Genomic DNA, 12701 nt, shown 5'->3' with positions numbered 1-12701 from the left:
CATGAAACGTCATTAACATGGAAAGGGTCCAATTCACTTTTTTTTTTCTTTTTGCTTGGAATTCAATTTGTATCTACTAATAGATAGTTCAGTACATTCTGTTGCTAGGAAAAGATATTGCACTTCCCCAAATGTATCGAGCGTCATTAAGTCAAAACCAAGAGGAGGGTAGATTTTTCTGTGGAATGCATACTTTCTGAAGAGCATCTTCACACTGGCAGAAGCCTCCATGACTCCATCTCTACTCCAGCAAGCTGGTGCCACACTGCCCCGGGACCTCAGGCTCCAGAGGGAGGCGCCGGTAGTCATGGGCTGTGTGCCGCGAGGCAGCCCCGGGCTCATGATTTCATTGTGCAGATGGGCACCACAATCACCAGGATGACTGTGCACGTGGCAGCAGCAATCAGAGCGGCGATCTTGCAGACCTTGGCTCGTCTGAACTCGGCTTCCTTACGTTTAAGCAATGAGTCGTAGCCTGGAGTATAAATATCTTCCATCCAATATTCTAAGTTGTTAGGGTTTAAAGATTCTTGCGTCTAGAAGCGAAGAGAAGATGTTAGAGACGCAATGAACACCTGAAACCAGGTCCCAACGCCCCTGAGTGGTCCGCAGCTGGCCATCAGGGCTGACTGCGACATCCCCTGCTGGCCCCACCTAAGACAGGCTGCCAAGGCCGTGGACGCCTACACCTCATGGACTGCACCTGCCTCGCCCTTGTTGCCCATGCGCTAAGGGTCTAGACATGGGGAAACCACGGGTCTCCTCTCTGTGAGCAAGCAAATTAGGGCCGAGAGGAACGGGGCAGGACTGCAAGGGCTGGCCCCCAAGAGCAGGCTGGCCCCGCTGCAGGAGGAGCTGACAATGGCCCTGACAAATGTTCTCCCCAGCAGTCCTTAAGAACAGAGCCTTTGTTTGAAAAAGGCTGTCCTCTCGCTCTGATTCCGGGCCCAGTTCCTCACCAAAGGTCTATTGAAAAATCAAAGGCACCTCCCAGATAAGCAGCTCAAAAAATATATATAAAATATTTCCATTTCAAACATTTGTCTGAGCAGGTCAGGCCACTGCTCAGAGTCAAGGTCTACAGATCCACGCAGACTGCCCCCATGCCCGGGGCTGCATCCCCAGAGGCAGGACCCACCTGACGTCACCCGTCTCCCTGAGACAGATGCGCTCTCTGCAGAAAAAATACCATCTTTAACCTGTACTGCCCGCAGATCCCGCTCCCCTGGGATGGTTACAATCTCTTCCCATGAGGAGAGGCAGCGTTCTCCTTTTACAGCCAGCATTTAATAATATAGTGTCACATAAGAGCAAACAATGAAATTCCAAGAAAGGTCACCTCAATCTTTGAAATTCAAACAAAATATCCATTTTGAATATTTTTCTCGGCTTAATGCTCTAAACATGTACACATAAAAAAGTCTGTTTCACATACACAAGATCACAAAACAAATCCTTCAAAAACTTAAAAAACTGAGTTGTACTGTATTGTTGGGAGAATACTGGTGAATCTAACCCATGTCACTGACTATCACCTGCCCTTCACAGATGCACCCTCTGTCCTTTCCTGCCTTGTTCCGTGTCCCAGGAGCCTGGCCCCAGGGACCCACCCAAGTGGGCCCAGTCAGCAGACAATGAATTCTCAGTTCCTACCAGGCACCTGCTGCAGAACCGTGGGTCTCAGTGAGTTTCAGAAACAGCTCCCTTCCCTCTGCCTCGGATCCCAGGGTGACAATGTCCTGTCACTGGTACTGGTCCCTGGGCTCTCACCCTGCCCACCGCACAATAACAGCCCCCTCCCTGATCGTCCCATGTCCAGTCTACCATATGCCTGTGAAGAGCCCACCAGCTGAGAATGGCCCCTACATTGTTAAATGGTTGCCAAAATCAAAGATTATTTCATGTTATGTTAACGTTATAGGAAATTATAAATCTTGCCATCCAAAATAAGTCTCCCTCAAATCACAGCCATACCCAGCCATTCACAGATCTTTGGGAGCTGCTTTCAAGTAGCCACGATGGAGTTAAGCAGCTGTGACAGACACCGGAGAGGCCTTGAGGCCTAGATTGGTCACCATCTACCTTTACAACCCCTGTTCTGGTATATTCTATGCCACACTGCATAATGACAAGGATGGGACTCTCCCAGGCCCCTTCCTCACTGAGTCAGAACATTTATGGGCTCTTATCATCTGCAGGATGCAAAGTCACGCTGGCCACCCTCACATCCATCATGAGAACAGGACTCCCCGGGTCATGTAAAGTCCTAAAGTCAGGATGCTCCATCTATGCAAGAGCCCCCCTACAGTGTCCTCCGCTAGAGTCCCAGGAGCCGCGGCCTCCCTGAGCTGCTCACTCCCACTGTGTGGACCAATGCCTGTCTGTACAATCGAGCCAGAGCTCCCTCCCCACCAAAGCTCTGCTCTCTGTGGGTACCTGGAGTGTGTGGCTGTGGCCACAAAAGCCTTTCAGCAATTTCACAGACACTAGACAGGACAGACAGACCCAGGATGGGCATATCTGGCTGGGAGACTGGTGTGCAGTGGTGGGGGACCACCCAAAGGGTCTGTCTGTTCTCCTTCCGGAAGGTGGACAGCTACCCTCCCTGCCCTGGACCTTCAAGACAGGCTCTGGCCACGCGTGGGCTGCACCAACCACCTCATCTTCCCGACCGTGCCAAGGAGGCAAGCCACACATACAGCACACATCAGGTGTCTTGTTCCCTCCAGCTCAAGCAGGAAATCGGTATCTTTCCATATACGTATACTTCATGGGCTGGGGGTCAGCCTGCGAAATAAACTAATTTTAATATTTTAATTTTTCAGTAAGCACAAGCTCTAATGACAGCAAGTAGAGCAGTGATCCCAAGGTTTCCAGGGACCAGGGGAGGGTACCTTGTTGTCACCAGGCCTGCCAGACTCTGGCAGTGAAAACACACTCAGGAGGGCCCCACTGACAGGGAATGCACATCTGCACACAAGGGGACCCCATCCAGGTGCTCACGCTGCTCTGACACCACCAGAGCCTCTCAGGCCGCCTGCGCTGCCTTCCTCAGGCTCCCGACGTCGGCCTGGCTCTGCAGCAAACATCCTCGTCAGGCCGTGCAAGCCACATTCCCTCCTGTTTTGTGCAGCTGGAGATGTGGTTCTTTGCATTTCTAAGTGACATCATCCAGAGTGCTCTAATGTGAAGATCTACTCTTATTTCTTATAATTTTGTCTCTATAAACACTGGCACAGCAATGTCACATGTGCCTATGTGCAGCCTCCATTGCCCACACTCTATAGAGATGTTTCTCAATCTATGACTCACTCAATTAACCTGTGCCTTTCAAGGTCACGCACTAGCGAAGCCTCTCACACCTCAGGGCCTGATACCCACCGAGAACGGTGTGACTGGCGCCTATGGCCAAGCCGTCCACCGCCCTCCTGCAGGGGAGTCCACCGCAGTCTGGATAGCAGGGCGAGGACAGAAAGTGGCCTGCCACACACACACATGGGGGACACGGCATGCGGAAGATAAGTGGCCACCACTATGAACCCCACTGGGAGGATCTGGCCAGAGCCATCCCCTCCCCTCGTTGCTATCACTTAGGGCCCAATACAAACAAATGTCATTGCAGTCATGGTGGGGACACGAGGCTCTCGGACACTCTCGCCAATAGGAAAGGCAACATGGGAGGAAGAACACAGGCTGTGGGTTGGGTCCAGATCGAATCTGGACGTGTCCAACCCCAGGCCAGTACGGAGCTCTTCGGTCCCTTGTTTGGAAGCTGGAGGAGACCGTAATCGTCCATGTGCCTTGCGCTCACAGTCTGCTGTGCAAGCCCCTGAGGAGTTCAACTATCTTAGCATCATATAACCAGCCCCTACAATCCTTGTTATGGCCCACTTCATGCTGATACTTTAAATACCTTATTTTCAGACCCGTCACAATGATTCTGCAAGGCAGATTGTGAGTGTGCCCACCAAACAGGTGAGGGGATGGATGCCCAAGCAGGGGCATGAACGTTCTGGGTCCCACAGCAAAGGAGCCTCTTCCCACACCGTGCCCCCGCCTCCACCTCAGCCCCTCTGCTTCAGGCCCGCACCAGCTCCGCTGGCATCTCTCCCACGGCCTCTAAGTGACACGCTCATTCTGGGACATGTAGCACTGGCACTGTGGAGGCTATGGCCCTGCTGCCCACATTGCTGATCCTGCAGGTAGGGAGAGGCCACTGCCTGGGCTTCCGCGGTGATGCAGAGACACAGGCGCCACACGAAGGGGACCAAGTGGACCTGCCCACCCGCATACACGTGTGACTGAACCCCAGCCCCGCGTGTGGTGAACAGAAAACATGCCCTCCGGCCACGACTGCATTCACAGAGCTCCCGGGGGTGGCTCTTACCTGGGACTGCTCCGTATGGAAACATAGTCCATAGCTTGGCTCCCACAAATATGCTTATCCCACGTGCTACGTATGGAAGGAGAAATCAGCTTGTATCTCATTAAACGGTTGAGCTCAGGTCTCGTGAGCAAATGCGAGAATCTGCACTTGGTACAGAGTCTTAAACACGCTGTTAGCAAATCGGGTGGCCAAAGTAAATAATCAATCGTTTACAAACATAAAAGCAAAATAACGTTCCCCTCTTTAAAAATCTCTGCTCTGTGGCTTACAAAGTTCAGGGGGCCCGGGGCGCTGAAGGGTGAGGGAGCAGGCTGGACTAGGCCACCTGAGGTCCTTCCTGTGTCGGCCGGGGCGTGGCTGGGCTCCCCCCGCCACCCCCCTCCCCGGGACAGCGAGACACTCACCTGCAGGTCCAGGGCGGTCAGCTTGCCCTTGTCGCCCGCGTTCCTCGTGTACTCCTCGATGGTCCAGGAGGGCTGGCCCCGCTTCACCTCGGCCAGCTCCGTCAGCCGCATGTCCGTGTACAGAGGGTTGTTCTTCATGTGGGCTTTGAGGGATGCCGGGTAGGGGTGCGGGCTGAACACCTGCTCCACCAGGAAGCTGTCTTTGGGCTGCTTGGGCAGTCGGTGCTGGGGGGGATGTCGTACTGTCTGTCTGCCTGCAGAGAGGCACAGAGAAGTCCAGAAAGGCGGCAGAGAGACTAGGATTTCACAGCACAGTGGGGCGGCCTTGGGTGTACATCCCCAGCCCTGTGGCCAGCCAGCTGGCGGGATGTGGCCAGAGCTAGCGGGGTGCACTCATTCACCCAGATACCAAGTATGCCTGTCAGGAGTGGTCTCTGGGCACAGCCGGTAACGGTTACACCACTGCCTGGAGCTAACACTCTGGTGCCAAGCCCTGCCCCCCCCCCACTACCACCAACCCCAGGAAGCCGCACTCCTGACGCAGAAGAGGGGAAACCAGGACTGAGAGCAGAGGGAGGGAGGAGGGACGGTCTGCATGAATGCCTGGTGAGCCGCCGTGCACCTGCACGGGGACCAGCCCCTATCACACCCGCTTCCTGCCAACACCACATGCAGTACGCGGCTGCACAAGGATAGAACAGCCGCCAGCACAGATACCACATGGTTGCTTGAGATCAGAAAAAATATCACCTTTTTTATTTACTCTTTTCCCTCTCTTTGGACACTGCAAACCTGCTGAGGGCCAGTTTTCCAAGCTTCTCCTTCTCGACCCCCTCTAGGGAACCCAGCCTCCCCCCGCGACTCCATGTGTCTGCAAGCCCGCACCACCGTCACTCCCTCTCTGATGCTGGACCCTCTGGTCCTTCCCCTGACCTTCAGAATCAGGGGAGGGGCTGAGGAAAGCAGCACCTGAAAACTGCATCACGGTAACCCAGGGATGAAGAGCGGCCCCAGATGCCACTGACACAGGTCCCCCAGCTGCAGGGAATGAGGGGACGAGGGATAGGAGCACCTGTGCGTGTGCTTGCCCTGGACAGACTGGGAGATGCAAACACACTCAAACTAGCACGAAAACAGCCCAGCACACAAGGGTGACACACAACAGTGACAGAGCAAAGGGCCATCTGGGGAGCTGCTGTACTCGGGCAGCCATGCTGGGACCAATCTCCTTATTGGTCTTGCTTTTCTTACTAGTCACCTACCCATCTCACCATGGAAAAACTCGAACCTATAAAGAAGAGCCCCATGAATCCACGCAACACAGGGAGGGGACACCCGAGCCCACGTGCCTGGAGGTGCCCGGACCCATTTCCTCTGCCTGCACCCTGCGGTTCCAGAAGGAAGAGGAAGTCATCCTTGGCAACGCCCGCCGCTCCACTACATCCCCCATTCTAGGAGAATCTGGCCTCCACCACCCATTCCATATCCCAACCCCGCTTTCTCCCCATGTCTAGCTGACGGGACGTGCTCCTTGGAGCTGGCGGGACAGACACGCTGCCTTCCGCCCTCCATGCTCTAACACGGACAGCCTGCCACACCTGGAGGGAAGGCCTCTCTCCTGACTCCCATGACACTCAGGGCCAGGACATGCACCAGGACTGTGAGGGCTGGAGTGCCCAGGGTGGCAGGCATGGATGACATTACCTCTTTAGACTTGCGATGCCAGTCCTTACTCTCCCCAGGGCCTCTGTCCTTGCCGTCCTCCTCACCGAGGCCCGCACGGCTGGCGTAGGTGATGGTGCGCCAGTCTCTGGGCGAGTTGGAGGTGCTGGCGATCTTGGATTCCGTGGCGCTGTTCTCCTCGGTCAGGGACCTGGAGGACGGCCTGGGGAAGAGGCTCTTCTTCAGGGCCTTGACGCGAAGGCTCTCGCTGTTGCTCCCGCTGGCATCTGAGCAGTACCAGTCGGCTGCATTCTCCAGCTTGGGGCCCCGGGGGCCGCTGTGTGCGCGGAACAACCGCGGAGAGGCACTGTCATCGGAGGGCGCCTCGCTCGTCAGGGAATTCAGGTCGATCTGCACGCTCACCTTCTCGGGCTGCTGCATTTTCTGATCCAGCTTATTTAGCTTGCCCAGAACCTGGGAGATTTCCTCGCGGACTCCCGACAGCGACTCAAGCTTCCGTTCGATCTCGCCGATCCTGAGCACCAGCCTGCACACACTGGTCTTCAGCTCCTCTTCCGAGGGGTGGCTGTTTTCTGGCCGGTTGCCCTTCTCCCCTTTGCTGCTGGAGAGCCCATTGGCAATTTTGGTCAGGTGGCGCTCGGGGGAACTGTCACCATCCGACTTATGGACCTGAGATAAGGACCCTGTGCTGTTGTAGCAGGAAGACTGCATCACCCCTGTGGAGCCGCTGATACTCATGTCATCCAGAAATCGGAAAATGTCACTAATGTCATCGCTGATGATTTCCGAGTCATCGTCTGACAGCTTTCTGGTGTGCCTGTCGGCGTACTTGCTCTGCCCCGAGGTGCACAGGTCTTTGCCCTTCTGGGGCTCCAGCACGTGCTGCTCTGTCTGGGTGCCCACGCTGCTGGTGTCAGAGCTGAGTTGCCCGCTGGTGCAGCTGACGCTCTTCTCTTTGAACTTCTTGACCGGCTCATGCTTCTCTAGATCGACGGGTGACGACATCTCTTTAGATTTGAGCCCATTTGGTTTTGCCACGTAGCCAACGGGCAGGATCGGCTGCTGTGGGTCCTTTGGCGCCAGGTAAGTGGGGCGCCTGTCTGGGGTTGGGAAGTTGGGGCTCTGGCTGCTGGAATTCGGGTAGCGCAGCTTCTCCTCAGAAGGATTTCTATTGAAAAAGGATCGTTCAAAGTCAGGGACTTCTTCAGTATTCAGGCTCCAGCTTTTGACCGGCCAGGGGGTCTGCTTGCCCGGCCTCCCGGGACAGCGCCTGGCTTCCTGGGGCCCCATCACTGGCGTGGGCCCAAAATACGTGGAGGCTTGAAGGTCATCCAAGCTTTCATGCTTTGCTCGCCTCTTGTCAGGCACCGGCGAGTAGACGGGATTCAGGTACTGGCTGTTGTAGGGCATTTCAAAGCTGTGGTTGAAGAAGGGAGTCTTGTGGGACTCCTTCTGACGCTGGGGCTCCCCGCGCTCAGCCTCAGCCTTGTTAGCAGGGCCAACCAATGTGGGGGACACAGTCATCAGGTTGTGAAAATCCTCTTTAAAGATATTCCTTTTCTGGACACAGGACTGGACCACAAATGGCTCCTCGTTGGCAATGAAGGTCTCCTTGATGCCTTGGCCGATGGGCAGGGAGTCCTGATCTGAAATGGACTCGTTCTCAATGTTCATGGGGAAGTAGGTCCTCTGCATCTCACAGGGCTGGGGGCTGGCGACGGAGTAGGGGGCCAGGGCCTGCAGCCGGTCCAGGGAGGCCGCACGGCTCTTCAGCTCCTTGCTGACGCCCAGCAGGAAGTTGGGCTCGGAGGCGGGCAGGAACTGTGGGCAGTCCTTGCGGTCCACTTTGCGGCCCTGGGACGATCGCCGGGCGGGGTAGCCCCGGTGGAAGGTCTCGCTCAGCTCACAGTTCAGGGGCTCACACTCGGCCGCAGCGCAGACCTCCGTGTCCGACCTGCACGACTCGAAGGATGTCTCCTTCTTGCGCACCTTCTGCCGGCCACTGGGCAGCTTCTCCTTGGCGGCGCCTCCATTCATTTGGATCAGGTTAAATATTGTCACGATGTCTGCTGCCACCATAATCTTCTTGGACTGCTGGTTGTTGACGGTGCATTTCATCTTGTCTTTGAACAGCGTGGCTGGGAAGTTGGGGTCGAGACAGGCCGTGTAGAAGAGCACGCTTCTCAGTTTGGCGAGCTGCGAGAGGTCGAAGCGGGCACACAGGGACTTGCACAGATCCTGGTAGGAAACCGTGTTTTGCTTGCTGTCCAGTTCCTCCAAGATCTTCATCAAGAAGAGGGACGTGTCCTGGTTGGTCTCCATGACTTAGGACGTCAGAGGCTCGCTGCCGATGTGGAGTCTTCTAGCCTGTTCTACAGTGACAACACCAAAAAGTGGAGGGAGGTTATAAGCACCGGGGGAGTTGTAAGCCACGTGCGTCACCAACCACATAAGGACATGCAAGGAAAAGCTTCTTAGTTCAAAAAGTCTTATCCACTTTGAAAGTATTTATAATGTACGACTTTGTCATTCCCTTCCCAGGAATTGATGACAATGATTTATATATAAAGAAGTGTGCTGTGATGGCATTTATAATAGTGAAAAAATAAAACATCTTAAGTATCCGAATAACCAAAGAATACATAAATAAAACATGTTCTGGCATACAGACTTTTCACAAGCATTAAAATCACACTAATATGCATCCTTATGATGGAATATTACATCAATAAAAAGGAACAAAATTGGGGTGCCTGGGTAGCATAGTCGGTTAGGCGTCTGGCTCTTGGTTTCTGCTCAGGTCATGACCTCTGGGTTGTGAGATTGAGTCTCATGTCAGGCTCCACACTGAGAGGGGAGTTTGCTCAGGATTTTCTCTCTCTCTCTACCCCTGCCCCCCACCAGCTCTCTCTCTCTCTTTCTCAAATAAATAAAATCTCTTTTTAAAAAAATTTTATTTATTTATTCATGAGAGACACAGAGAGAGAAGCAGAGACACAGGCAGAGGGAGAAGTAGGCTCTGTGCAGGAAGCTGGATGCAGGACCCTGGGATCATGACTTGAGCCAAAGGCAGATGCGCAACCACTGAGCCACCCAGGTGCCCCAATAGTTTTTTTTTTTTTTAAAAAGGAACAAACTGGTGGTACATGCAATGATGTGGATGGAGCTCACAGGCATTGTGCTTGAGTGAGAGAAGCCAGTCACAGGCTACGTGTGGTAGGATGCCACTTTAATGACATTCTGGAAACATCTGTGGCCTCAGGGTCTGGGTGTGAGTCAGTGGAGGGTGCTTCCCTGACTGTATGCATCTGTCAAAACTCGTGGAACAATGTGTGAGTTTCACTGCATGTAAATTATACATTCATTTAAAAATTAAACACTGAAGACTCTGTATGACAAAAAAAAAACCAACTATGCTACAAAACTTAGTGAAAAAATGGAAATAAATCTTTTTATGTAAGAAGGTCTTAATTATAGAAAGTTAGATGTTCTTGGAAATGAAGATTAAAGAAAATAATGCACACTACGATATTATCAGTGCTCATGTCTGGATAGTAAATATGGATTTTTCCTTAATAATCATCTTTGTCCCTCAGTATTTTATGACGCAGATTTTCAAACATACAGCAAAGTTGAAAGAATTTTATAGCAAATACTCATATGTCCGCCATCTGGATTCTACCACTAACATTTTACTGATTTGGCTCCTCACATACCTATCCTTCGAGCCTTCATCAAGCCCTCTTATTTTTTTTTCATGCACTTCGAAGTCAATTGCAGACGTCCGAACAATCCCCCTGAACGTTTCATCATTCATATCATTAACCCAAGTGCAGTAAGTGCTTACAGTTTTTCTTTGAATATCAGATCTACATGTGCAAATCTTAGTTGTGTGTTTGTGGAAGCTTTGATACATGTGCATGCCTGTGCAGTCACCAAAACCCCCGGAAAGATCCAGAACGTTGCCAGTGCCCTGGAAAGGTCCCTCATGCCTCTTCCTGTTCACGCCGTGTCCTCATGCATTATGGGTAATGTTATGTTTTCTTTACAATTTCCCACCCTTTCTACAATTCTGACATGTGCTATTTATAATCCACACACGGTACTAATAAGCCTTACTTCGAAATACAAGGAGCAGCTACATCAACCCATCCTGAATGGAAAAAGTTAGACCAAACATTCCACAAAATATACAAGCTCGTAGAGCCCATGGATAAATGAGGACTGGGTCTGAGATTTACCAGGAGACATGGAAGCCCAGGGCGCCACCTCCCTGCTCATGCCTGCTTGGTGGCCTACTGATGCTGGGGTTGGCTCAGCCCACATGGCCGACCCATTTCGTAGGGCAGCGGTGTGTTTTCTCTGGGTTAGATTTCGAGGGCTCCTGGGCTCCTGCATGTGCTCACCCACATGTGTCTTCAGGGACACGCAGAGACCATGGTTTGGATGTCCTCCTTTGGAAGACACAAAGGCCCTGAGGGGTCCCGTTCCCACCCAGAGCCAGTCCCTGAGAAGCCTGCTTCTCCCCAGCAGCACGCCCAGTCCTGCCCGACCCCACATTCGTCCCATGAATGCACTGGGTGTCGGGATGTCCTGTTAAAGTGGGTACAACCCACTGGGCTTGAGTGTCAGGAAGATAAGCAGGCAAAGAAACCAGAGCAGAAAGAGCATGAATGTAAGGAGGGAAGGGCAAGCTGTACTCCTCATACTCGACTGCGTGTTGACTCTCACGACAGCCTCATGAGACCACTGCCACGTCTGCGATTGCCCTGACCACCGAGAACGGGGTCACTCTGACCTTGAGGGGTAAGAGGCAGCAACGGGGAGCAGTGAGAAATGAAGTGGAAGGCTGATGACCCCCATGCAGTGCCCAGAAGAGCCCGACTCTGCTTCCTGTGAGGACTTTCTATTCCTCTTCACTAGCTAAAAACTTCCTTATCCCAGGTCAGAAACAGCATCTGGAAATCAAGGCCCAGTGTCTCCTGGAGTGAATGAAGGAATCACAAGTGATCTGGAATAGAATAGAAACCTGACTCACTTTCTATTAGAACTGAACTCTGGGGGCAGATGAATGGCCAGGGATGGGCACCTGCCCCATCCGAGGGGGCGCATGGATGCATGCGTGGCACCTGCATGTGTATGACACGGATCCTTGTGGGGGAACCCCATGCAACATCCTACAGTACGCCAGAGGAAACCAGGGAGGAATTGGGAGAAAAGGGGTGTTCGGCTGGGAAGCAGGCTGAGAGGCACTGTAACCGAGTGACAAGGTCTCACTGCCACGTGCTGTCACAGGCGGGCTACCTCACTTGACCACACAGGCAGCTCTATGGTGTGAGGAGGCCACTCCCATTTCACAGATGGGGAGACTGAGGCTCTGGGAGGGGTGACAGCCCCTTCAAGGCAAAGTGAGTCGTCTGGGGGCCACAGTCAGGTTAGGGGCTCAGGGCTGATGATGCTATGGAAGGCACGCAGGATGGGGAGAAGCATCACCACCGTGGCTGGAGTAAACGGGGCAGGTGGGGGGCCACTATGGCCTGAGCACCTGTTACGCACTGGGGCCTACACGAAACGTGCACCACAGCCTGGAGAAGGAGGCACCACCACTCTTCGGTCTGTTTGAGGAAAAAAACACACAGAAACACACGGACACAGTCACTCAGATGTGTGTACACACTCATATTCATACTCACACCACTCACCTAGGCTCTTTCCTCCTTACTTCTCTGTTGGCCCCAAAGACTGACGCAGAGGCTGTGTCAGAGGGGAGGGGACAGAGCAGGGGTTCCAGGCAGAGGGCAGGAGGCCCAAAGGGGCAGGTGGAGTGGAATTTGTTTGGTGAGGATGGAGAGATGGGGGGTGGACCTGCACCAGCAGGGGATTTGGACAGGCGAGTGTTGGGTGACTGGGCGGCATCTGGACTTGACTCTGTAGGCAGCAGGAGCTGAGAACACCAGGCCTGAGGGTTGGGGTGAGCACTGAGCCCACAGGATGCACAGGCGGACCCATGCTGTCTCTGCTAGAACACCATGAGTCGCACCACCTGCTCTAGGCTCTTTCCACTCCCACCCAAGGCTGTTGCCACCACACAACAGATGTGGCTCTGGGAAGGGTGGGACCCAGATGCCTGATGTTGTCTCACCCCCTCACAGCACTGCATGCCTTTCTCACATCCCTCTCTGGCCATGACAAGTGTTGTTGCTGTCTGGTCCATAAGACTAAAATGA

At 53.4% G+C, this 12701-nt stretch overlaps 1 protein-coding gene across 1 annotated transcript; it reads right to left on the bottom strand.

Annotated features, from left to right (window-relative positions):
- Nucleotides 1-338: 338 nt before the first annotated feature.
- On the bottom strand, nucleotides 339-8796 carry MINAR1 (membrane integral NOTCH2 associated receptor 1). The gene is given in 4 exon segments (XM_055326044.1): nucleotides 339-536; nucleotides 4792-5027; nucleotides 5030-5045; nucleotides 6496-8796. Coding segments are annotated over 4 exon segments (2751 nt in total).
- Nucleotides 8797-12701: the final 3905 nt, after the last annotated feature.

This window comes from Nyctereutes procyonoides, unplaced genomic scaffold, assembly GCF_905146905.1.
Source record: "Nyctereutes procyonoides isolate TBG_1078 unplaced genomic scaffold, NYPRO_anot_genome, whole genome shotgun sequence".
NCBI classification, from domain to species: domain Eukaryota; kingdom Metazoa; phylum Chordata; class Mammalia; order Carnivora; family Canidae; genus Nyctereutes; species Nyctereutes procyonoides.
This window is presented reverse-complemented; position numbering and strand designations above follow the sequence as displayed.